The sequence below is a fragment of the Nycticebus coucang genome, chromosome 9, assembly GCF_027406575.1.
Source record: "Nycticebus coucang isolate mNycCou1 chromosome 9, mNycCou1.pri, whole genome shotgun sequence".
NCBI classification, from domain to species: Eukaryota; Metazoa; Chordata; class Mammalia; order Primates; family Lorisidae; genus Nycticebus; species Nycticebus coucang.
The window spans coordinates 122,799,104-122,824,352 of record NC_069788.1 but is presented as its reverse complement, the minus strand read 5'-3'; the positions used below and the strand labels follow the sequence as shown (position 1 = coordinate 122,824,352).

At 35.4% G+C, this 25,249-nt stretch overlaps 2 protein-coding genes across 12 annotated transcripts in view; both read right to left on the bottom strand.

Moving 5' to 3' along the window:
* GPHN (gephyrin) overlaps nt 1–25,249 on the bottom strand; it is a 708,676-nt gene that overhangs the window by 523,378 nt on the left and 160,049 nt on the right. The gene's annotated exons all lie outside the window — the stretch shown is intronic.
* LOC128593907 (transmembrane protein 254-like) lies at nt 3,877–4,594 on the bottom strand. The gene has a single exon (XM_053602287.1). It carries the CDS (start codon nt 4,577–4,579, stop codon nt 4,091–4,093), a length of 489 nt encoding a protein of 162 aa, XP_053458262.1. The 5' UTR covers nt 4,580–4,594; the 3' UTR covers nt 3,877–4,090.

Genomic DNA, 25,249 nt, shown 5'->3' with positions numbered 1-25,249 from the left:
GGGAAGCTAAGGCAGGTGTATGGCTTGAACTCAGGAGTTTGAGACCAGTTTGAGACCAGGCAAGAGCAACGCCCTGTCTCTAAAAAAAACAGCAGAGCACTGTGGCAGGCGCCTATAGTCCCAGCTACTGAGGAAACTGAGGCAAGAGGAATACTTGAGCCCATGAGTTTGAGATTGCTGTGACCTACGATGTCATAGCACTCTACTGAGGGCAACAAAGTGAGATGATGTCTCAAATAACTAAATAAATAAATAAATGAGACAGATAATAAATAAATAACATGTACCTTTGCCTCTAAAGGCTCTAAGAGGTCAGCAATCTTTAATCACGTAAGTGCTCAAAATTTTTAGTATATGTGTAAATGAATGAATAAACGACATAAAGTAGATAATTGATAGATCTACAGTAATAGAATAGTGTAAGAAATAGACTTGAAAAAATGAGTTAAAATTAGCACTTGTAATATAAAATCATATATGTTTTTCATCTTACCCGAAAATGTTACTTAAACTCAGTGAAGGAATAAATATTAGTTATTCTAATAATAAATGCCAGGTGATTGATCCTAGCAACATTTATTCAATATATATTTAATAAACATTCAATATACACAAGAAAAAATGCAGGGTGATCAAAATTAAATCAGAAAATATTTCTCTTAAGGAGTTTTCAATTACTTAAAAAGTACTGTCATTTATATTTGAATCAGTACTGTTTAGTACAACTTAACTAAAATGTACCTCTTTCCACACATCAAGATCCAGTGAAAGTAACTTTTAAAAAACTATGGCTAAAAATATTACTTTTATTTACGTAACCTTCCTTTGTGGGCTTTTATGTCTTCCAAATAAGCACTGGCATATTAACTATTTTTTCTATCCACACATCATGCTACTTCAGTATTTTCTTTGAAAACAATACCAGAATTTTTACTTCTGACCTAAGGGAATAACACATACTGCATTTTCCCTACTGCCTAAAACATCTTTAAAAAGTCACAGAAAACATATAAAACTATGGTATTAGTATTCAGACAATGAAACTCAGGCAATAAATACAGTAATCCCAGAGATGTAGAAAACAAATAGACAAGCCTTATTTTAAAAGCTTAAGTTTCCAGATGGCTAAGCACATAAGGGAGAACGCAAGTGGAACTCAGGAGACTCTGCTGAGGAGACCCAGGACAAGGAAACAGCATTTAGACACAAGCTTAAATAAATCCTATGATAAATAGCTAGTAACTCCTCACCAAGACACGCTACTTCCTATGATGCACAGACTCTTTTGCCACAGCAAGCTAAATAAATAGAACTTTGTTTGATTACTATCATACATGCTTACTAATATTAGATTGTTTCATTAATATTTCCATTAATATAACCAGGAATAAGATAAAGCACATTTTAGTCCTGATGATCATTAACTGGTGGCTTTAACAAATGAAAAGTGCTGGCAGAACATTGAAAGGATTGTCACACTGCTTTATACAATCTTGGTGGGAGATCAGACTAGAATTACAGTGTATTTAACAAACTTTCTGGGTGGCACCTGTGGCTCAAAGAAGTAGGATGCCGGCCCCATATATTGGAGGTGGCAGGTTCGAACCCGGCCCCAGCCAAAAAACTGCAAAAAAAAAGAAAGAAAGAAATTCTTCTACCAGGATTACTGTTTCCATACAAAAAGGGGGAACTGTTAATGCTTCTTCCTGATAATTCTTTGAGTATTAATGTCCACAAGAGTTAAAATGTTTATTTTCAATGTATATCATCTTCACTGTTGCTAAATTGAAATATAATAAACTAAATGCAAATTTAATCATATTATTCAAATACTCATGACATTAACATATAAGAAAATACAAAGATCTAGATGTGTGAGCTTTGACAATTCTATATATTTATGAAACTTCCACCAAAACAACACATAGAATATTTCCATTACCTCAGAAAGATTTCACATTCTCCTTTCCAGTAAATTCCCTCTCACCCAAGCAACTACTTTTAGATTTCTTTTTTTTTTTTTTTTTTTTGGTTTTTGGCCAGGGCTAGGTTTGAACCTGCCACCTCCGGCATATGGGACCGGCATCCTACTCCTTGAGCCACAGGTGCCGCCTACTTTTAGATTTCTATCACCATAAATATGATTATAGAATCTTTGGAATGGTTTTATCCAGCTTGTTTTGTGTCTTTAGAATGAGACTACAGGATATTACTTCATGATTTGTTAATAGATATAGGTTGAATACTGAAGGAGTCCAGGAAATTTTACCTCCAAATATGACACATTAGTATAAAAATTTCTTTGATTAAAGGTTCTTAGAGATTAAGAAGTCCTTGGAAGAGGGCTGCCATCTATGTGCATAAACCATAAACAATGGACTTCCCTCCTCTCCCAGCTATCTAAATATATTAGAAAGAGGATCAAGAATGCAATGCTAACCTAGTCCAATCATTTGAAACAAATACATATCTCTGAGGTTAATTTACAAATCAATCTTTCTCCATCCTTCCCAACAACCATTTATCACTGCTAACCAGAAATTAGCTGTACTCATCGTGTCTACCCCACTTCTAAAAAGCATGTATAAAAATACCTAAACCCCACTGGGATATTGAGCAATCATTCTGCTTCTCCCCATGCACATGACAAATAAACCTTTCTCTTATTAATCGGCCTTAATTCTGAGTTGATCTTTCAGTGAACTTTCAGGAGAAAGGGCAATTTTCCCTCACCCAAAGTATTTGGAGCCAGAAATGTTTCAGATTTCAAATGGTTTGGGGTTTTGGAATATCTGAATAAACATAATAAGATCTCTTGGGGATAGGACTCAAGTCTAAAGGTGAAATTCATTTATGTTTCACATTGTGCAGGAAAAAAAGAAGCTATATTCTATAAAATAATTTAAAGAGGTTTATTTGGAGACAAATTTGAGGATCATGACCCAGGGTCACACCCAAGAAGCCTTGAGCAAGTAAACATGTTTTGGTGGGGTTACTCTTTGGTTTTATACATTACAAGCACACAGAAATTACATGTCATGTCATACTGATGCAGGTGCCTGTTAACTAGGACTCATAAACAGTTCGATCAATGTTCCATCTAAGCTACCGCTCCCTTGGAGGGGCAGAATGCCCCAAACAAGACCACATTCCTACACAATGGCAGTTTTAAAACTTTTGCCCACAAGTCTCTGGGGTCAACAGCTGTGACTTATTTTAGCCACACATTCCACTTCCCCACCTCCCACCCCCACCTGCAGGGAAGGAGAAAGCAGGACCCCCATGCTATGCAGAGGCTGTTTTTTTTTTTTCTTTCTTTCTTTTTTTGGTTAGACACGTCATGGAATTTTATTCAAGTTTATCTGTTTTGCTCAATAATCTCTCATGTTGTTTCCAGCACCACTAATATATATATTACTATCATTATTTCTCTTTGGAAGGAACCATGTTTTAAAAAAAATCTGGGTTCAATTTCCATGATGCTTAACTTCATAGTCAAAAATCTTTTTTTCCTTACCAAAAAGCAACACCTTAAGCACAAGAGAAATAGAAGGAAAGACTGAGATACATTTGCAGAAATTTATCTCCACTCGAAACTATTCATAATCCATAATTGTTCAGGGTGGTACTTTTCCTTGAGGGCTCTATTTTGGGGAGGAGGTTAGTTCTCATAAATGTTTGCTTAATACTAATAACCTGTCCTGCTGTATCATGGAAAGGAAATAAATACTACCCCGTTTCCCCGAAAATAAGACAGTGTCTTATTTTAAGGTGTGCTCCCAAAGATGCGCTAGGTCTTATTTTCAGGGGACGTCTTATCATTCCTTTAAGTAGGTCTTATTTTCGGGGAAACAGGGTAGTCTGCAGATAAACCTGGCAGTCCTCCAGGGAAGGAGTCAAGGACATCAAAAAGGTAGCTGGAAGCCCTCATCTAAACAAGTCAGTCTGCAGAACTGGAAAGCTAAAGTCTTTTCCTATTTCTTTCTTAAATAACACTGGTCTATTAAGCTCAATCAGACCATGTAAAAGATGAGTAACTAGTTGGTCTTAAATAGCTTTGAAGCTCAGATACTTTCTAGAAAGTAGAAAATCACTGAGTAAACACTGCCTTCCTGTCCCTTCCCCTGCCCCCACAAGGTAAGGTGGAATGTAAAAGTGTAGGGAAAGCTTTTGAATATCTTCTTTGTTTTTGGCACTTTGGTCTGTAAGCAATCAAGATGGAGAGAGATGCTATCCCAAATAGGGAAGTCTGCAGGAACCAGAGCAGCCGAGCTTGACCATCTGTGATGCCTTTATGCTTGCACAATACCATGGCATATAAGGACTCTCCCACATGAATCAGCCAGGCAAGCCAATACCCAGTTCGCAGGAGGGTGTGATGGTTATCCACCAAGTACTGAGTAAAGGTACCCAGGGGCCCAAGGCTCTGATACGGGATACTCTGAGGCCAGAAGACAACCCATGTGTAGTAGCCAAGGGCGAGGATGATGAACGTGAACCAGGGCAGAGAGCCCCTCTGGAAGTAGGACACACGGCCCGCTGCCGATGCCATGGCCGCAGCTCTTCTTCGGGAATGCATTGCTGGGTGAGGAGAGCGAAGCTTTGTTTTCTTTCTCTTTTTATCTGTAATAAAAATCTGTCCTTTCGCTTACCCATGGTGGTCCATGAATTTCCAAAAACCGAGGACCAAGCAGAGAAATTCCAGTAACAATGTGGCTCATGCCTTTCATCCTAGCCCTCTAGGAGGCTGAGGTAGGTGGACTGCTTGAGCTCAGGAGTTGGAGACCAGCTTCAGAAATAAAAATAAAAATTCTCTACTAAAAATAAACTAGCCAGGTGTCATTGTGGATGCCAATTATAGTCCCACCTACCCAGGAGACTGAGGATAAAGGATTTGTCAAGTCCAAGAGTTTTAGGTTGCTGTGAGCTATGATGATGCCATGGTACTCTACCCAGGGCAACAGAGTGATTCTGTCTCAAAAACAAAACAGCAAACAAAAAAACCAAGTAAAGTCATAAATCAATACCTGGAAGGCATACACTGTTGGGACATCTCAACAGCAGCTGAGGGAGGGGGCATGTAATACAGGTTATAGATTTGGTTTAAAGACTCTTTAGTTGGCAATTGGCTGAAAGAGTTGGGGCTTTGTCTAATAGACCAGGAGTCTGTGAAAAGGAATGCTTGAGTTAAGATAAAGGTCTGTTAATGAGAGACAAACTAGAGGACACATGCCCAGACTCAAGTGGTTTGTTATGTATGTTAAAGACCTGCAGGTATGTCTTGCATAGCCTTAGGTCTGTTAATGAGTCACAGAGGACCTCTAAGAAGGAAGGAGGACGTGATGAGGCATGTCTAATTTCCTTTCTCATGACTAGCAACTCTATTTTATGAGATCCCCTTGGCCAAAAGGGAGTCTAGTCACTCAGCTCCTGGGGGATAGGCTTAAGATTTTTAGTTTACATGAAGAAAAAAATAATAATCTAAAAATCATCATATCATCATAGCAGTCTGATGGCTCATTTTCTATCAAATAATAATTAAGGGATCCCGTAACATCCCTGGAAGAGAACCTAACAAACACAATTAAATTCAGAAAAACATTAAAGGCATTGAGAACTATGTTGATTTGCTCCTCACTGATCATAAAACATGTACTACTAGAGCTTCATTAGAACACATTACAAAACCACCATCTTCTAATTCAAATATTATAAATTTAATTAAATTCTGCCTTTTATAAATTTTGAAGTGCTTCTACTTTTGCCATTATGCTTCTGCTGACAGATATCATCCAAAAAGTTCAAAGTGTTACTTATTTTAGGTCTTTGTGGAATAAAGCTCAAAAGAAAGTAGTGTAGTACATGTTTAAAAATAGTGTGCTTTTGTTAATTTAAGAGGGAGTAGATAAGGTATGTTTTATCCATGTTACAAAGAAGTATTTATTTTGTAGCACTATTTAATAATTTATGTCTTCTAATTTTAAAAAGTATTAGCAGCAGCTGTTACTTAAATATATTTCAATAGTTTTAGTCTTTGTTTTGTCTCATTTGATCTCAGAACTCAGAAGGAAACTCATAAACAGCTATGGCAACAATAGCAATTACTATACTAAAACCAGATTCATCCTCATGGCACATCATAAATATCAAGGCATAGTAGCAATTTGGATAACAGTAAGCTGTCATTAGCATTTTACTGACCATTACAATACATCCATGCATGATTATCTTATAATTCTATGCCAAACATTAACAATGAAATATTTTACTTATAAAACTGATGCATGCATAGAAGTATAATCTAATATGCAAAAACTGGATTCAATATTCTGTATTTACAAAAGAACTACAGATAAGTGGCAATGAAAACTATCGGTCCCTTACTTAACATCATTGCAGGGTTCTACTATCATATAAAGCACATTGTTTTCCAGTGAAGGCAATAAATATGGGGGGCGGGGGGATTAAAACTGAATAAAGACCAAAGAAAGTAACTACAAACACCTTAAACTTGACAGAAGTACATTTAAGCTTGCCAAGTATATTAGCAGGCTATCATAACCAGTCTGACATACCAGCTTCCAGGGTTCTTATAAATGAGTAAGGAAATCAAATCCTGGCAGGCCCACCCAGGAACTCCATGACACATTCAGGACCTCAGGAAGACATTCTGTAGGTCACATCTGGTAGGTTAAAACTTACCAGCAGGTAAGTAGAATACTATCATTAACTTTTAATGTAAAGTTCTAGAATTGTGTTGATAATGAATGCATTTTCTCTATCTTGAAAACCAATGAGAAGATAAATGAGCACTAAATCTGATAGTGAGATACTGGGTTGGTTTCTTAGCCTCAAGAATATTTTAGAATTCTAATTTGAGACTCTAGCAAAGCAAACTAAAAAACAGCTTATCTGGTCAATCACTACATTTTCTGCACTTAAGTAAATAATCAAGTCAAGTTTCATTAGACTAATTTTCCCAAAAAGTTAGTCTTACTTTGATTAGCACAAGAATGGGATTAGCACAAGAATTTTTTCACAGTAGAGTAAAAAAATTATGTTTCTATGGAAAACTATATAGCACACCCTGTGGTTATTAAATTCTACTTATTTTCATTGTCGTTGGGGATTTGTCATCTACCTACTTTAACTTTTGCCATCATAATTATCGTTTAATTAATTAGTTATTCTTCTGTTAAAAGATGCCAGCAAGAGATGAAGATACCTAATGTATACTTAACTTACTAGCTGTATTTTGGCTTATGGTGCATACACATCAACTTTTATAACCTTAATCAATCTTATCAGCTTTCTTTTCATGTGCCAGCAGGTAAGTAGAACACTATCATTACCTTTTACTCTAAAATTCTAGAATTTTATTGATATTAATGCGTTTTCTCTATCTTGAGAGTCAAAAGCATCCTTGAAGTCAGAGCTCTTATCAATTAATGACTAGAGAGGACTCATTTCCTGACTTTGGAGGAAAGTGGTTTATTATATATAAGATGAAAATAAAATGATGACATTGTGCAAATAGTTTATCATGTATTCATATGTGTATTTCTCCCCTTTTATCAACTATTTTAAATTGGAATATATTCCTTTTACTCTTTCATCCATTTAAATTTTCACAGAATTACAAATGTAAAGTACAGATAAATACAAATAATGCTTTTTAATCTTCCTATACATTTATCTATGATACTACAGCATTCACAACTAGCACTTTTAATGGTCATATAATATTCCAAGAGAATAATAATTTAGATTTCTATGTCATCTGTGACATCAAAATTTTGGAAATAGAAAAAAATAGATAAAATACATAATAGATTAAAAAAGATTTCTTCACAAAAATGATCAAAATGAGATTTTTTAAATCTAACTAAATTTTCATAACTTGATAAAAATGTCAAATTTTTTCCCAAAGCTGTACTATTTATACAGCCACTAGTATATCTGAATGCGTTAGTTTTAAGAAAATTTCTGAAAATGTATTCTTTATTAGGTTATCTGTGATGCCTCCTAAAAATGTCCACTTCTGTATCTTGCCCCTATTCCAATAAGTCAAAATCTCTTAGCTATGACCTATGAATATACATTTTAAATACATTGTTAACAGTTATGAAACAAAATTTACACAATAAAGCTTGAGAACTATTCTAGTAAAGTGTGTATGGTGCTGGTGCTTTCTCAGATTAACTAAAATTATAAAACTAATGATTGATCACTAATATCCTGAGTGCTTTCTACTTATCACTATATTCTAAGAGCTTTTATATGTATTACTTCTTTTAAGCATCACAATTACCCTGTGAAGTACTGGTATAATTACTGTCCTAATTTTATAGACGTAGAAACTGAGGCACAGAGGTTAAGAAGCCCTGTTTAGTGAAAAACCTAAAATTTGAATCCAGGTTGTGAAGCTTGAATCTGAGCTGTCAACTTTTACACTATACTGCCTCTCTTATATCAATTATTTCCCTAGATCCAACTTCACCATAAATCATTCATTCCCTTAATAGATAGATGTTCTACCTGAGGGCAAAGGACCAGATCTAATTAAGTTGGTGATGGAAAAGTAAAGCAATAGAAAATAAATATGGGAAAAATAATATTTTTCAGATGCCAAAAAATGACATTTTATATATATGGTGCTATTTTTATATTCACATATATGTGAAAAAGACATATCACGACCTAGTTACAGAAAAGTTTTACAGAAAAGTGACTTCTCAGATTCCAAGCCCTGGAACACATTCTGGGATTTATAAATAAAGAGGAGCAAATTACCAAATAATTGATAACTGGAATCTAATATACCATTTAACATACATTTGTATTTGTTAAAGTGATTCTAATATTATAGCAACTGAATACAAAGTTATCATTTAATTGTTGAAATATAAATAGCTGATAACTCAGGGTGACTATTGGGAGTAATATGTAAAGTATAAATAATTATATTAATGTTCTCCATGCTTTTCTGGATCCAGTCCATTTTATACACACTACTGTCAGTTAATCATCATAAGTACAACTCCAAATATGCTTTCCCTGTTCAAAAATTCCCCTTCTTCCAACATAACTTACCCTTACTTTCCTTTGCATACCCAATGCTCTGGGCACCCATAAATTCCCAAACAACTCCTATTTTTTTTTTTTATGGCTACAATTTTGTTCCTGAAATCCAGTTAATCTCTGGATATTGATATCTCAAATGTTCTCTTATCAAGTCTTTCCTGATTTGGCAAAAAGAGATACACTTTCTATTTGGAATACTTTATACTTCTTTTTAATATAGGTCTTATAAGAGAGATAGCTGAAACTTAAAATTAGGTTTTCTTGACTTTACTAAAGAAATTATTTACTAAGTGTGAGGGACTTTACTGGGCAGTGAGAATATAGTAGTTCCCCTCTTTATTTTTTTGTTCTCCTCAGTCAACCACAGTCTCAAAATATGAATTATTTATTTATGCAATTTTTGAATTTAATAACTTTCAAACTATGTGCTGTTTAGAGTAGCATAATGAAATATTACACTGTCCTGCTCCATTCTGTTCTGTCCTACCAAGATGTGAATCATCTCTTTGTCCAGCTAATATTTAATGTATAGGCTACCCACCTGATAATAACTTAACAGCTGTCTTTGTTATCAGATCAATTGTAAGTAGCATTTCACTCCTTGGTTACTGTACCATCTGTGAATTCAGCCATTCACTGGGTCTTGAAAAGTATTCCCTATGCATAATGAGAGACTATTACATAGGCTGAATGTGACAGATATGGTTCCTCCTCTCTGGACGCTTTCATCTGATAGGGAGCTCTTATCCTTATAACATTGGTTTCTTTTATATTTATAAGAACTATTGTTTAGAAAAACTTGGAAATCTTTCAGTTACCTAATGGTGTAGGAACACTTCAGAACTTAAGTCCATAACAAGTATTTTGCCATTAAATGAGGCATAATATTAATCTCACAGGAAAATTAGCTAAGATACAAGTATTTTAAAAATGAAGATCTCATGACATCTTATAATGCTACTTTATGTTCTTTTAAATAACTTTGAATCCATTCAATACCTTTGCATAAGGAGTTCTAAGTTCAATATTCCATTAAAGTCATTAGAAAAGCTTTATCAATATATTTATGATAGAGACAATTTCTCTCTGTACTTCATCTAAATTCAACTTAAGTGCAAGAAAAATAGGCAACCATGTAGTCTACAGTCCATACTCTTAACTGAAAACTACCTAATTAGATATACTTATTTTATACTAAAAAAGTCTGTTTTCTGAATTAAGAGCTGGAAAATCCAAGAAAATTTGGCAATCTCTTAGACTCAGTAAATTACTTCTACAAACTGAAATCTTAAACTTTATATTTTCTTATTATATTTTGATACATATTGAAATTCTCATACACACAAAATATTTGTTTCCTAAAAAGGGAATTATTTATCTTGTAATTAATGCCAAGAAAAAGGTTGGTAGATGCCTTTGAATGTAGCTCAATTCCTCTGATAACAGTATGGTTTCATACAGTATATAATGAAGTAACATTTCACTTAATGTATACCATCTCTAAATAGTTCCAAAACATTTGTGAAAGCAGAGAGTGAATGCTGAGAAGAGACATAAATAAAGGGGAGGGGAAGAAAGACTGCCCTGCAAAGCCAGTATGATTGGAGGACCCATAGGATAATGGATTAACAAGCTGCGGTATATGTACAGCATGGAATACTATTCAGCCATTAAAAAAATGGAGACTTTACAGCCTTTGTATTAAGTTGGATGGAAGTGGAAGACATTCTTAATAAAGCATCACAAGAATGGAGAAGCATCAATCCTATGTATTCAATTTTGATATGAGGACAATTAATGACACGGTTGGGGGAGAGGGAAGGGGAGAGCAGAGAGAGGAAGAAGGAAGGGTATTATCCTATTCCATAGGATAATGCACAACTCAACAGTTCCCCCTTAAAAAGGGGAAAAGAAAGTGGGTGTGGAGAGGAGGCCAGAGGCAGCAGGGCCCCCCCACAGCCTGAGGAGTATTCAGAGAACCCCCAACTACTTCTCTATTCCCAAAACAACCATATTCCTTTCTTCATGCTCCCCCTGCCAGAAGTTATATAGCTCTTTGTCTAGTTAATCTTCAGGAACTATGCAGAAATCCTTGTGATCTTTCCCTTTTTACTTCTTAACATATGTTAACGAAATTAAGTAGAAACCATTGACAGGATGATCTGTTTTTAATGAAGTTATTTGCATTTTCCAACTATTCTGTAAAACCCCCAAGGCGTGTTTTGTCTATGCTACTTCCCCATAAAGAACCCTACTGAGATACTATAAAATAAAGCTGATTTTGTGTTTTGGTGCTGGTGGCAGCCATCAGCTGAGTCAGCCCTCCAGACCCAATCTTTCCTATCATGTCTTCTTTCTGTTTTATTTCCTTAATCCCCACCACTTCCACTCTGGTTCGTTCCACTTCTCTGTGCAGGCTCGTGAAAAGTGGGCATGAGGTAACCCAGGTAATCCATGACCAAAAGAGGAAGATAATAATAAATGACCAATAGAAAAGGGCAAGAAAGCTGGGCAGTGCAAGGAGACCAATGAAAACCTTACAACCTATTTCAAACTCAGAGGAAGAGGTATTCATACCTTCATACTGCCCTTGTGAGTGGGTCTCTCTCTCACCTTTTCTCCATCATAAGAGAGACTCACTTCCAACTCTCTGGAAGTTTTGTAAACTTTCTCTGCATTCTTAAAGAAAATTTCTCTTCATTACATTGAAACTTGTGCATGTAGGTTACTTTAGCTCCCCATTCATACTGCCTGTGCTGCTCCAGTTTTATTTTCTGCCTCCATTCATTTCTGCTTGCAATTACCACAGTGTGTTGGTTGAACTTTCTAACTCAGCTGAGTAATCAAACCAGGTCAACTGGGTACCAGGAACTAGGACCCCTGACCCACACAAATACCTTACAAGGTTTTCTCTTACATGTCTCTCTCTAATCCCACTATTCCCCATTGTGGGAAGATAAAGAAGGAAAGTGGAGAGATAGACAGGAAAGAACTTACTAGCTGTTAGGTTCACTGTTTTTCTCAAGAAAGCTATGAATCATTGACATGCCTCTAAACTAAAATGAGCAAATAGCCTGTGCCTTTGAAGAACTATTTTGTAAATCAACTTAAGTGCCTTCCAGTGCTACTTAGCACTTCTAAAAAGAATCTAAACCTGGGTACACATATTTCAAAATCACTTGGAAAACTCGTATCATGTTCAATGATACACAAAAAAAACTTCAGCTTTTGAAGTGATGTAGTGAATAGCAACATGAAAAACAAATCTTATAAAGAAGATGTTGAAGTACAGCCTTTTAAAAGCCAGGAAGGAATTTGATAACTTAATGAATAAAAGGTTATATATATTAAAAGACTTATTTTGAAAATGTTAGTTATGCTTTGTAGTATCTTGACTTTTGGAAATAGTCCTTTTGTTTTATTTGTGAAGGTACTATTTTCAAAAAAATGACTATATTTATATTTTGTATAGATGAATTGAAACACGAAGACCTACAATTTTGTAAAACCTTAATACCATAAAACATTCCAAATAATTAAAGAACCAAGATATTTTCAAACAGCTAAATCTTAATATTAAAATCTTGGATATGTTCAGATTTTTAGCAAAGAAAGATTGAATGATTTTTTTTTTTTAAAGGACAACTCCTGTGAGAATACTTGAATTAAAATATTTAAACATCTTAATATTTTTTGAAGAATCCACTCAATTTATTTTATGATTTATTAATATGATTGTTTAATTTCATCAATTTAAAATGATATCTTTTTTTTTCTTTTAGAGACACCCTGGAATTGAGTGCCGTGGCATTGTCATAGCTCACAACAACTTCAAACACTTGGACTCAAATGATTCTCTTGCCTCAGCCTCACGAGTACCTGGCACAAATACAACGGATAGTGACTTTTCTATTTTTAGTAGAGATGGTAGTCTACTCTTGCTCAGGCTGGTCCCATACTCCTAAGCTCAAGTACTTCACCGCCCCATGACCTCCCAGAGTGCTATGAATATAGGCATGAGCGACAGTGCCCAGCCAAAAACTATACTTTTTAGTGAAATACCAGTGACATTATATTATGAACCAAAATGGCTAAAGAAATGATTTAAGGCATGTGATTGATTATACACAAAAATAATCATTCTGGTTATGTGTCTTTGTATTGATACAATACAAATTTTAACTGTCATTTAATAGATACTTCTTATTTTTAAAAAATTGTTCAATTTTTGAAAACAGTTTTCCAGTAGATTGGTTTTATGGGTCCACTAATACAAACCAAATTGTTGGTTAATAAACAAAAATCAAACCTGTATATAATTTCACTTATTTAAAAATATTTCCATTCTCAGAAACATGACATTGTTAGGAATGATAAATTATGTGCCAGCATATTGATAATCTATCTGGCACATATTTAACCCCATCTAGCTAGGTATTAGGAACCAACTGGCGTTAGATGCAGTCAATAACTGACCCTGCTTGAGGCCCTAGCCAAATGAACAAAACGAGCTTACAACCGAATGAAATGTGACATTAAACAATTTACACTATAACACTTCTTAGATCAACTTCAGGAAAAACTGAGATTCTGGGAAAGGATTTAATTATTTCACTATGACCTTAGCATCAACAGTTCAAAATACAGTTTGAGTATACACTTTATGAATCACACATTATAATGCCAGAAATTCTTGTTGTAGTCCCATACTGTACATGTGAATACATTATAAAAGCCCAAGCATTTTTATTATGTTTACATTTGAATAGCAAAAGACTGAACATATCCAAATGACCATCAGAAGAGTATTGCTAAATTAAATTATAACACATCATACAATGAAATGCAATACAGCAAAGGAGATGGAACAAGATAGTGGAATAAAAGCCTCTACTGAAGAGTCCACCCACAGAAACATAAATTTGAACAAACATTCACAGAAGAAAACACCTTCATAAGAGCTAAAGAAACAAGATAAAAATACAAAGTACCGGTTTTAGCACAATAATTAGAAAACAAGAACTGAAATAGGTAGGAAAAACAGTCTCCCACTGTCTGCAACACCTCTTAGCCATCCCTAGGCATCACAGCTCTAAGAAAGAAATCTGTCCACTTGGGGGAAGGAGAAAGAAAAGGAGAAGGGACTTTGCATTAGAAACCAGTACTGGCCCCATCATAGCAAAACAGTATCAGTCAAAACTATGCAACCTCTGATCCCAGGCCAGTGCTCCAGGATGAAAATTCTAGACCCACCATGGGTCTGAAGGGAATGGGCTACCATAGTAGAATGGACACAAGTTCCAGCCTACCTCACCACTGGCTGACTAAAGCACTCTTGGGGCTCAAATAAATATCAGCGGGATGCAGGCCATAAGGCCGTCAGCTATGAGAGAAGTGGACCAGCATGGTCTGGGAGAAAATGGACATCAAGGTTACTCACCAGGGTAGCACATAGATTGCCTGTGCCACCTCTCACAAAGTTCTAGCAGCTCATCATAATCAAAGACTCCTGCTTGTGCGATGTAGAGAGAAGTTACTGAGGGACTTTGCCTGGGAATCCAGGGAACACTTCCCTGTCTAACTCAAGTCTATCAGGGGTGGGGAACTCACAGTTCAAGAGAGTAGTGGCAAATCTGTGTTTAGGCTCTTTAACATTGTAATGGAAGTTTTAGCTACCGCAATTAGGGAAAAAAAGGCAATCAAGGGTATCCATACAGGGTCAGAAGAGATCAAACTTTCGCTCTTCGCAGATGATATGATTGTATAACTGGAAAACACTAGGGATTCTACTACAAAACTCTTAGAAGTGATCAAGGAATACAGCAGCGTCTCAGGTTACAAAATCAATATTCATAAATCGGTAGCCTTTATATATACCAACAATAGTCAAGCTGAAAAAACAGTCAAGGACTCTATTCCATTCACAGTAGTGCCAAAGAAGATGAACTATTTGGGAGTTTATCTAACAAAGGACGTGAAAGATCTCTATAAACAGAACTATGAAACTCAAAGAAAAGAAATAGCTGAAAACGTTAACAAATGGAAAAACATACAATGCTCATGGCTGGGAAGAATCAACATGGTTAAAATGGCCATACTACCCAAAGCAATATACAATTTTAATGCAATCCCTATTAAAGCTCCACTGTCATACTTTAAAGATCTTGAAAAAAATAATACTTCGTTTTATATGGAATCAGAAAAAAACTCGAATAGCCAAGACATTACTCAGAAATAAGAACAAAGCAGGAGGAATCACGCTACCAGACCTCAGACTGTACTATAAATCGATAGTGATCAAAACAGCATGGTACTGGCACAAAAACAGAGAAGTAGATGTCTGGAACAGAATAGAGAACCAAGAGATGAATCCAGCTACTTACCATTATTTGATCTTTGATAAACCAATTAAAAACGTTCAGTGGGGAAAAGATTCCCTATTTCACAAATGGTGCTGAGTGAACTGGCTGGCGACCTGTAGACGACTGAAACTGGACCCTCATCATCTTTAATCATCAGAGAAATGCAAATCAAAACTACTTTGAGATATCATCTAACTCCAGTAAGATTAGCCCATATCACAAAATCCCAAGACCAGAGATGTTGGCGTGGATGTGGAGAAAAGGGAACACTTCTACACTGCTGGTGGGAATGTAAATTAATACATTCCTTTTGGAAAGATGTTTGGAGAACACTTAGAGATCTAAAAATAGATCTGTCATTCAATCCTATAATTCCTCTACTAGGCATATACCCTGAAGACCAAAAATCACATCATAACAAAGATATTTGTACCAGAATGTTTATTGCAGCCCAATTCGTAATTGCTAAGTCATGGAAAAAGCCCAAGTGCCCATCGATCCACGAATGGATTAATAAATTGTGGTATATGTACACCATGGAATATTATGCAGCATTAAAGAAAGATGGAGACTTTACCTCTTTCATGTTTACATGGATGGAGCTGGAACATATTCTTCTTAGTACAGTATCTCAAGAATGGAAGAAAAAGTATCCAATGTACTCAGCCCTACTATGAAACTAATTTATGGCTTTCACATAAAAGCTATAACCCAGTTATAACCTAAGAATAGGGGGAATGGGGAAAGGAAGAGGAGGGAGGGGCGAAGTGGGGGGAGGAAGGTTGATTGGTGGGATTACATCTGCGGTACATCTTCCAAGGGTGTATGTGAAACTCAGTAAATGTAGAATGTAAATGTCTTAACACAATAACTAAGAAAATGCCAGGAAGGCTATGTTAACCAGTGTGATGAAAATGTGTCAAACGGTCTATAAAACCAGTGTATGGTGCCCCATGATCGCAATAATGTACACAGCTATAATTTAATAATAATAATAAAAAAAACAATCTGTGTTTAGGCCACCCTCTAGTGCTAAAAGGGTTGCACTGACCACAAGCTTAGGGAACTCAATAGTTAGTCCTCATTGTATTCCTGAAAGTCCCAGGAAGTTCCAAGTCAGGACTGAGTGCCATGACATTCAAGAAGAGTGAGTCAGACAAGGCCAGACTGAAAAAACTGAAAGACACAATTCTTCAATGTCCAGACACCAGTGAAAAACTCATAAGCATCAATAATAGTCAAAGAAATATGACCAAATCAAATGGATTAAATAAAATTCCAATGACTGAGCCTGAAGAGACGTAAGTATGCGTCAGCTAAGGTGGGAATGACATATATCTATGACTACAAAACTGCTGTTTTGAAGAAGCTCAATGAACTTTAACAAAACTCAAACAAGCAATTCAGCAATTTCTCAGAGAAATTTAACAAAGAAACTGAAATAATAAAAAAAAGAAACACTGGAGCTAAAAAATAAAAGATACAAAACGTTCAAAGATCAGAAAGCAGATTCAACACAAATAAGACTAACTCAGGCATACAATAATAAAATTCTGAACGAATGAAGACAGAGAATTCTGAAAGCAGCAAGAAAAGAAGCAAATCATGTATCAAGGAACTCTGAGATGCTTGGCAGTAGACCTCTCAGCAGAAATCTTACAAGTCAAGACTGAGTGCCATGACACATTCAAAGTGCTGAAGGGAAAACAAGAAAGAACAACAATGGTGGTGCCTGTAGCTCAAGCGGCTAAGGTACCAGCCACATACACCAGAGCTGGCAGGTTCAAATCCAGCCTGGGCCTGCCACACAACAATTGACTACTACAACGAAAAAATAGCTAGGTGTGGTGGCAGCCGCCTAAAGTCCCAGCTACTTGGGAGGCTGAGTCAAGAGAATTGCATAAGCCCAGGACTTTGGGGTTGTTGTGAACTGTGACACCACAGCACTTGCCCAGGGCAATAGCTTGAGGCTCTGTCTCAAAAAAAAAAAGTAAGCAACAATAAAAACAACAAAATCCTGCCAAAGGAGAATACTGTACCCAGCAAAGCTATCCTTTATACCCACAAGAGAGATAAAGATTTTCTCAGACAAACAAAAGCTGAGAGAATTCATCACCAGTAGATCTGTTTGATAAGAATGCTGAAGTTATTTTTTTTCAGTGTAAAAGAAAAAGATGCTAATTCTTAACACTCTGTGAGACCAAGGCAGGTAGACTGCTGAGGCTTAGGAGTTTGAGACTAGCCTTAGCAAGAGTGGGACCATATCTCTACTAAAAATAGGAAAAACTAGTCAGACATGATGGCACCAGCTGGTAGTCCCAGCTACTCAGGAGGCTGAGGCAAGAGGCTTGCTTGAGACCAAGAGTTTGAGGTTGCTGTGAGCTATGATGATGCCATGGCACTATACTTAAGGCCACAGAGTGAGACTCTGTCTCAAAAATCAAAAAAGAAAAAAGATGCTAATGTATAACTAGAAAACATTTCGAAGTATTAAGCCTCAACGGGAAAGGTAAGTGTACAGAGAAATTCGTAACACTCTACTACTGGTAATTGTGGTGTGTAAACCACTCACATCATGAGTTACAGGACAAAAAGATGAAACTATTAAAAGTAATACAACCATTCGTTAAGATAAGACATGTACTTGGAGACATTAAAGAGTTAAAATGTGGCAGGGAATGAACTTAAAGTTTTTAACTTTTTTCTTGTTAATCTTCGCCACAAAAGTTAGTCATCGGCTTAAAATAACTTTTATACCTGTAAGATGCATTTTGAAAGCCTCATGGTAACCACAAAGCACAAACCTACAACAGACACACTAAACATAAAAAGCAAATATTTCGAATGTACTTCGAAAGAAAAATACCCATAAAGGCAGGAAGGAGGAAAAATAGAAGCAAAGAAAGCAGGTACAATATAACCAGAAAGCAGGTAACAAAATGGCAGTAGTAAGTCCTTACCTATCAGCAACAATCTTGAATATAAATGGATGAAATTCTTTAATTATAAGACAGATAGTAATCAAATGGATTAAAAAACATGACCCAGCTATGTGTTGCAAACAAAACAAAACTCAATACACCTACAAATACAGGTATATATTGAAAGTGAACAGATATAAATGGAAATACAAAAGAGCAAGAGTTTCTACACTTAGATAAAATACACGCTGAATAAAAATCATTTAAAAAAAGACAAATTAAGGACTTCATATAATGAAGAAGAGGTCCATACAGCAGAATATAATAATTACAAATACATTTGTAACCAGTAATGGAGCAACTATATATAAAGGAAATATCAATAGACCTAAAGGTAAAGGTTAACTGCATTACAGTAATAGTAGGGAACTTCAACACCACTTCAGCAATGGACATAATATCCAGACAGACAATCAACAAAAAAATACCAAAGTTAAACTATACTCTAGACCAAATGGACCCAAGGGACATTACAGAACTTTCCACCCAACAGCTATATGATTTACATTCTTTTCAACAGCACATGGACCATTCTCCAGACTAGACCATATGGTTAGGCCATGAAACAAGTCTTAACAAATTTAAAACAATTGAAATCATATCAAAACATTTCTGCTAATAACAGAATAAAAATAGAAGTCATTAACACAAGTTACTTTGTAAAGTGTATCCATACGCAGAAATTAGATAACATGATTATGAATAAAAAATAAATTAATGGAGAAAATACACAGGAAATTTAAAAATCCTAAGAGACTAATAAAAATGGAATTAAAACATACTGAAAACTATAGAATACAGCAAAAGCATTCTGAGAGTTTATGGTAGTAAGTGGCTACATCAAAAAAGAAGAAAGATCTCAAATAAACAACCTAATGTTATACCACAAGGAACTAGAAAAACAATAATAAAACCCCCAAATAGGTAGAAGAAAATAAAGATCAGAGTAGAAATAAACAAAATGGAGCTACAAAGACATTACAAAAAAACAATGAAACAAAGAACTAATTGTCTTAAAAGATAAACAAAAGCAACAAACCTTTAACTATACTAAGTAAAAAGAGAAGCCCTAAATAGTATTAGAGATGAAAAAGGAAACATTACAACTGATACCACAAAAATAAAAAGAATCATAAAAAACTACTACAACCAATTACACACCAAACTAGAAGACACAGATACATTTGTACACGCATACAGCTTAACCATGATTGTATCATGAAGAAACAGAAAACCTGAACGGACCAATAACAAGCAAAGAGATCAAAGCAGAAACAAAAACTATCCCATAGAAAACAACAACAAAAACCAAAAACCCCAGGACCTGTTGGTTTGACTGTTGAATTTAAACAAACATTTAAAGATCAAACATTTAAACTTTATCAAACTTTATCGAACATTTAAAGATCTAATACCAGTTCTATCAAACTATTTTTTAAAAAATTCTGGAAAAGGGAATACATCCACACTCACTCTATGGGACCAGATTTACCTTGATAATAAAACCACACAAGAACAGAAAACAGTAAGAAACTACAGGCCAGGCGGTGCCTGTGGCTCAGTGAGTAGGGCGCGGGTTCAAACCTAGCCCCGGCCAAACTGCAACCAAAAAATAGCCGGGCGTTGTGGCGGGTGCCTGTAGTCCCAGCTGCTTGGGAGGCTTAGGCAAGAGAATCGCGTAAGTCCAAGAGTTAGAGGTTGCTGTGAGCCGTGTGATGCCACGGCACTCTACCCGAGGGCGGTACAGTGAGACTCTGAGACTCTGTCTCTACAAAAAAAAAAAAAAAAAAGAAACTACAGGCCAGTATCCCTCACAAACACAGACTCAAAAATCTTCAACAAAATACTAGTATATCAAATTTAAGAACACAATGAAAAGGTCATTCACTGTGAGTAAGTGAGATTCATCCCAGAGATGAAAGCATGGTTCAACGTATACAAGTTAATACATACCACATCAATAGAATGAAGGACAAAAAAATCATAAGGTCATTTTAATAGGTGCTAAAAAGACTGAATAAAATTCAATATCCCTTCATGAAAAAATTTCTCAACAAATTGGGTTAAAAGCTAACCCACAGCTAACGCTGAATGAATCAGAGTTTAAAGCTTTTTTTCTAAGAATTAAAACAAAATAATTAAATTAAAATAAATTAAAACAAGCATGCCCACTGAAAACACTTTAATGGAATTTAGTACCTGAAGTTTTAGACAGAGCAATTAGGCAGGAGAAAGAAATGAAGGGTACACAAATTGGAAAGGACAAAGTCAACCTGTCTCTGTTTACAGACAACAAGGTCATATATATAGAAAATCCTTAAGATACCACCATAAATCTGTTAGAATAAATAAATTTAGTAAAGTTGCAGGATTCAAAGTAAACACAAAAATCACTAGCATCTCTAAACGCCAACAGCCAATGAGCTGAAAAAGAAATCAAGACAGCAATTCCATTTACAATAGCCTTAAAAAAGAAAATAATCTAGGAGTAAATTTATCTAAAGAGGTGAAAGATTTCTGAAATAAAAATATAAAACACTGCCCAAAAAACTGAAGATGACACAAAGAAATGGAAAGATAATCCATGTTCATGGACTGGAAGAATAAATAATGTTAAAGTGTCCATATTACCCAAAACAATCTACAGATTTAATGTAATCCCTATCAAAATACCAACAGCATTTATCACCAAAATTAAAAACACTATATTAAGATTCAGGCAGAAAAGCAAAAGATCCTAGATAGTCATTGCAATCTTGAGTAAAAAGAATATAACTGGAGGCATCACACTACCTGATCTGACTATGCTGGGCATGGTGGCTCACACCTATAATCCTAGCACTTTCCCAGACTGAGGCATATGGACAGCTTGAGCTCAGGAGTTCAAGGGCAGTCTAAGCAAAAGCAAGATCCTCCCTCTCTAATGAAAACAGAAAAACTAGCTGGGTATTGTGGCAGGTGTCTGTAGTCCCAGCTACCTGGGAGGCTGAGACAAGTGGATTGCTTGAACCCAACAGTTTGAGGTTACTGGGAGCTATGATACCACTACACTCTACCTACGGCAACAGAATGAGACTCTCTCAAAAAAAAAAAAAAAAAAAAAAAAAAAAAAGAAAGAAAGAAAAGAAAAGAAAGGAAAGGAAAGAAAAAAGAAAATCTAATACAAAGCTACAGAAATCAAAAGAGCATGGTACTGGCATAAAAACAGGCACACAGACCAATGCAACAGAAAGATAGTGCAGAAATAAATCCGTATGTTTACAGAATTAATTTCAACAAAGGTGCCAATAACACACATTGGAGAAAGGAGAGACCCTTTAATAAATGGCACTATGAAAACTGGATAACCAGGGCAGTGCCTGTGGCTCAATGGACTAGGGCACCAGCCCCATATAACGGAAGTGGTGGGTTCAAACCCAGCCCCAGCCAAAAACCACACACACACACACACACACACACACACACACACACACACACACAAAAAGAAACTGGCTAACCATGTGGAGAATGAAATTCAATCCCTATCTTTCACTGTATACAGAAATCGACTCTGAAGGTGTGTAAAAATGTAAGAACCCAAAATAAAATCTACTAAAAGAAAACATTAGATCTGTGCAATCTCAAAAGCATCAGGTAACTAAAACAAAATTAGACAAATGGGATTACATCAAACTAAAAATTACATCAAATAAAAATATAAAGAACTCAAAAGTAAAAAAGAAATAATCTGACTAAAAATGCACCAAGGTTCTGAATATTTCTCTAATGAAGACCTATAAATGACCAACAGATACAAGAACAAAATTACTAACATCACCAATCATCAGTGAAAAGCAAATCAAAATGATGAGATTACCCAATTTCAGTTAGAATGGCTATTATTCAAAAAACAAAATAAATAAATGCTGGAAAGGATGTGGAGAAAGGGGGGCTTTTATATATTGTTACTGGGAATGCAAATGAGTATAGCCATTATGGAAAGCAGCATGGAATTTCCTTCAGAAATTAATAGAACTACAATATGTAGTCATTCCATTCCTGAGTAGGGCCAAAGGGGAGAAAATCACTGTCCAAGAGTGATTTTCCACCTCCATGTTTACTGCAGTGCTATTCACAATATCCAAGATACAGAATCATCCTAAGTGCCTATGTACATATAAGAAAATGTAGTTATACACACACACACACAAATGTTGTTTGGCCATAAAACAGAGTAAAATCCTATCATTTGCAGCAACACAGGTGACACTGTAAGTAACTACTTTCAATGAAATCAGGCATGCAGAGAAAGACAAAAACTGCATGCTTTATGTGGAATCTAAAAAAGCTGATGTCATAGAAGTAATAAAAATAGTGTTTATTTTTATTTTTATAAACACTATTTTTGAGGCTGGGGAGTATGCAGGGGAAATGTGATGCAAAGTTACAGTAGATAGAAAATAAATTCTGGCAGTCTGCTACACAGAAATATAATGCATATTTCAAGACCGGCAGCAGATAGGATTTTTAATGTTATTAGTGGTACAGCACAGGTGTCACCCCAGCCAGCTCAGCCAAGCACTACTGAAATACATAGTGTATGTATATATATGCACATACATGCAAGTGTAATATATGTATTTTCACATACGTATGTATGTATCTACACATTCATATTTGTGTGTAGATGCGTTATGTGGGGACAAGTAACTGCTGTTAACAGAGGCTGTTCCTGCGGAGAAAAACTGGGAAGGTTGGGGAGGGTGGATTATTGGGTTTTCTTTCATTGTACTCTTTGATAGCTTCATGAGCACACTCTCAGGGTCCTCAAACTGAGGCCCGCGGGCTTCATGAAACGGTGTGATCGTATTTGTTCCCCAAGAATACAGGAAAGTACTGGGCTATGATTTAAACTTCTAACAGTAAGTTTAGTATGTTCCAGTTACTAGCAGTGTGGCATGTAACTTAATAAATTAACCTCTCAGAGTCTTAGTTTCCTCAATTATTAAACGAACATTAATGATAATATTCCACTTATTTCACAGTTAAAAGAAAATACTTTAAAATAATGGCAAAATGTAAGTGATGATAGAATTGCTAGAAGATTTAATTAGGAAGTGGTAAAAATATATTGAATCTTGATTTTGACAATTCCATAATTTTTCCCTTATGCCAAGTTGTTTTAAGAAGTTAATAACTTTGTGACAACCTAGAAGAAAATCTGTGATATTAAAGAGTTCTGTTCTTGTTGTGTCTTTTTCAATATTTAGTCACTTATGAGATTTGTAAAGCTGACTCATTAAATGTTTACATTATTTGTTTTGGAGAGAATAAATGATTTTTAAAACATTTTTAGTCTATTAATGACTTCTATAGGCTGGATACAGAAGAAAAATCAATATCATAAATACATAAAAATGTGTATTGTAAATATAAGATGGATGTACTAGCTTAGAGGATGTTGTATGAAAGTCTGTAGGTTTTAGGTAAGCATAATTACAATGTAAACCAACAATAATGCAACTAAAAATAAACAAGCTGTAAAAAATAACAATCTTATACTCCTAATAAGTAGAATTATATTATCCACATTACCTATTAAGTGTACAGTTATGTACATTCAGCAGACTACATTTAAAGTGTTATAGTTAGCTTGGCCACGTTTTAAGAGTATGAATAGGGGGGTGGTGCCTGTGGCTCAGTGAGTAAGGCGCCAGCCCCATATACCGAGGGTGGCGGGTTCAAACCCAGCCCCGGCTCAACTGCAACCAAAAAATAGCCGGGCATTGTGGCGGGCGCCTGTAATCCCAGCTGCTTGGGAGGCTGAGGCAGGAGAATCGCGGAAGCCCAAGAGCTAGAGGTTGCTGTGAGTTCTGTGTACATCATGGCACTCTACTGAAGGCGGTAAGGTGAGACTCTGTCTCTACAAAAAAAAAAAAAAAAAAAAAAAAAAAAGAGTATGAATAGGGGCTTGACTCCTCGGCTCCTAAAAGAGTTGTGAGTCAAGCCCCAGCATGCTGGAATAAAATCCTCTTGCTGTTTGCATCAAAAAAAAAAAAAAAAAAAAAAAAAAGAGTATGAATAGGATAAAATGGGAATTTTTGTTGTGAAACAAGAGAATTGTGAAGATTATAAAAGTCATGTAATAGATTAGTTGATAAAGCTAAAGATACATGACTTGGAGAAGATTGAATAAAAGCATGTGTTTTTAAAAATATCTGAGGAATGGGCGGTGCCTGTGGCTCAAAGGGGTAGGGCGCCCACCCCATATACCAGAGGTGGTGGTTCAAACCCAGCCCAACCCAAAAACTGCAAAAAAAAAAAAAAAAAAAAAATCTGAGGAACTATCAAAGACTAAATACAGAACTTCATTTTTCCCAGTAAAGTGATTGTGTGTGTGTGTGTGTGTTTTTCCCTGAAAGTTATTTGTTACTCTTTTTAGTTATGTTACTCTTAGTATAGTGTTTTCCTATTAATTTTTCTTAACGAATTATCTCAAAATAAGCTTAGGCATCCATTATTTAAAAAACAAAGTGTGATTGAAGTATGATTGTTTTTTGGATGTCAGGGGTTTCTTACTAAATAATAAACTGCTATAACTGACTGATGTATCTATTAGAAAACAAATAATATAAATAATCATTATTCTGACTTAATTTTTTATAGGATTATTTTTATCATCTTGTTTTGGAGCTATATAATAAAGTTCAGTGGTTTCTTTAGGTTTCCTTTATTTTCTTCTTCAGTTAATTTCAAATATAACCTAACTTTATCACCTTGTTAATTTTTAGATAATGGAATTCTGATTATGTTACTCCACCGTTTATTAATGGGCTTCAAACC

Excerpts from the sequence above, each read along its gene's own strand:
- LOC128593907 (XM_053602287.1), bottom strand. The coding sequence starts at position 4,579 with ATGCATTCCCGAAGAAGAGCTGCGGCCATGGCATCGGCAGCGGGCCGT.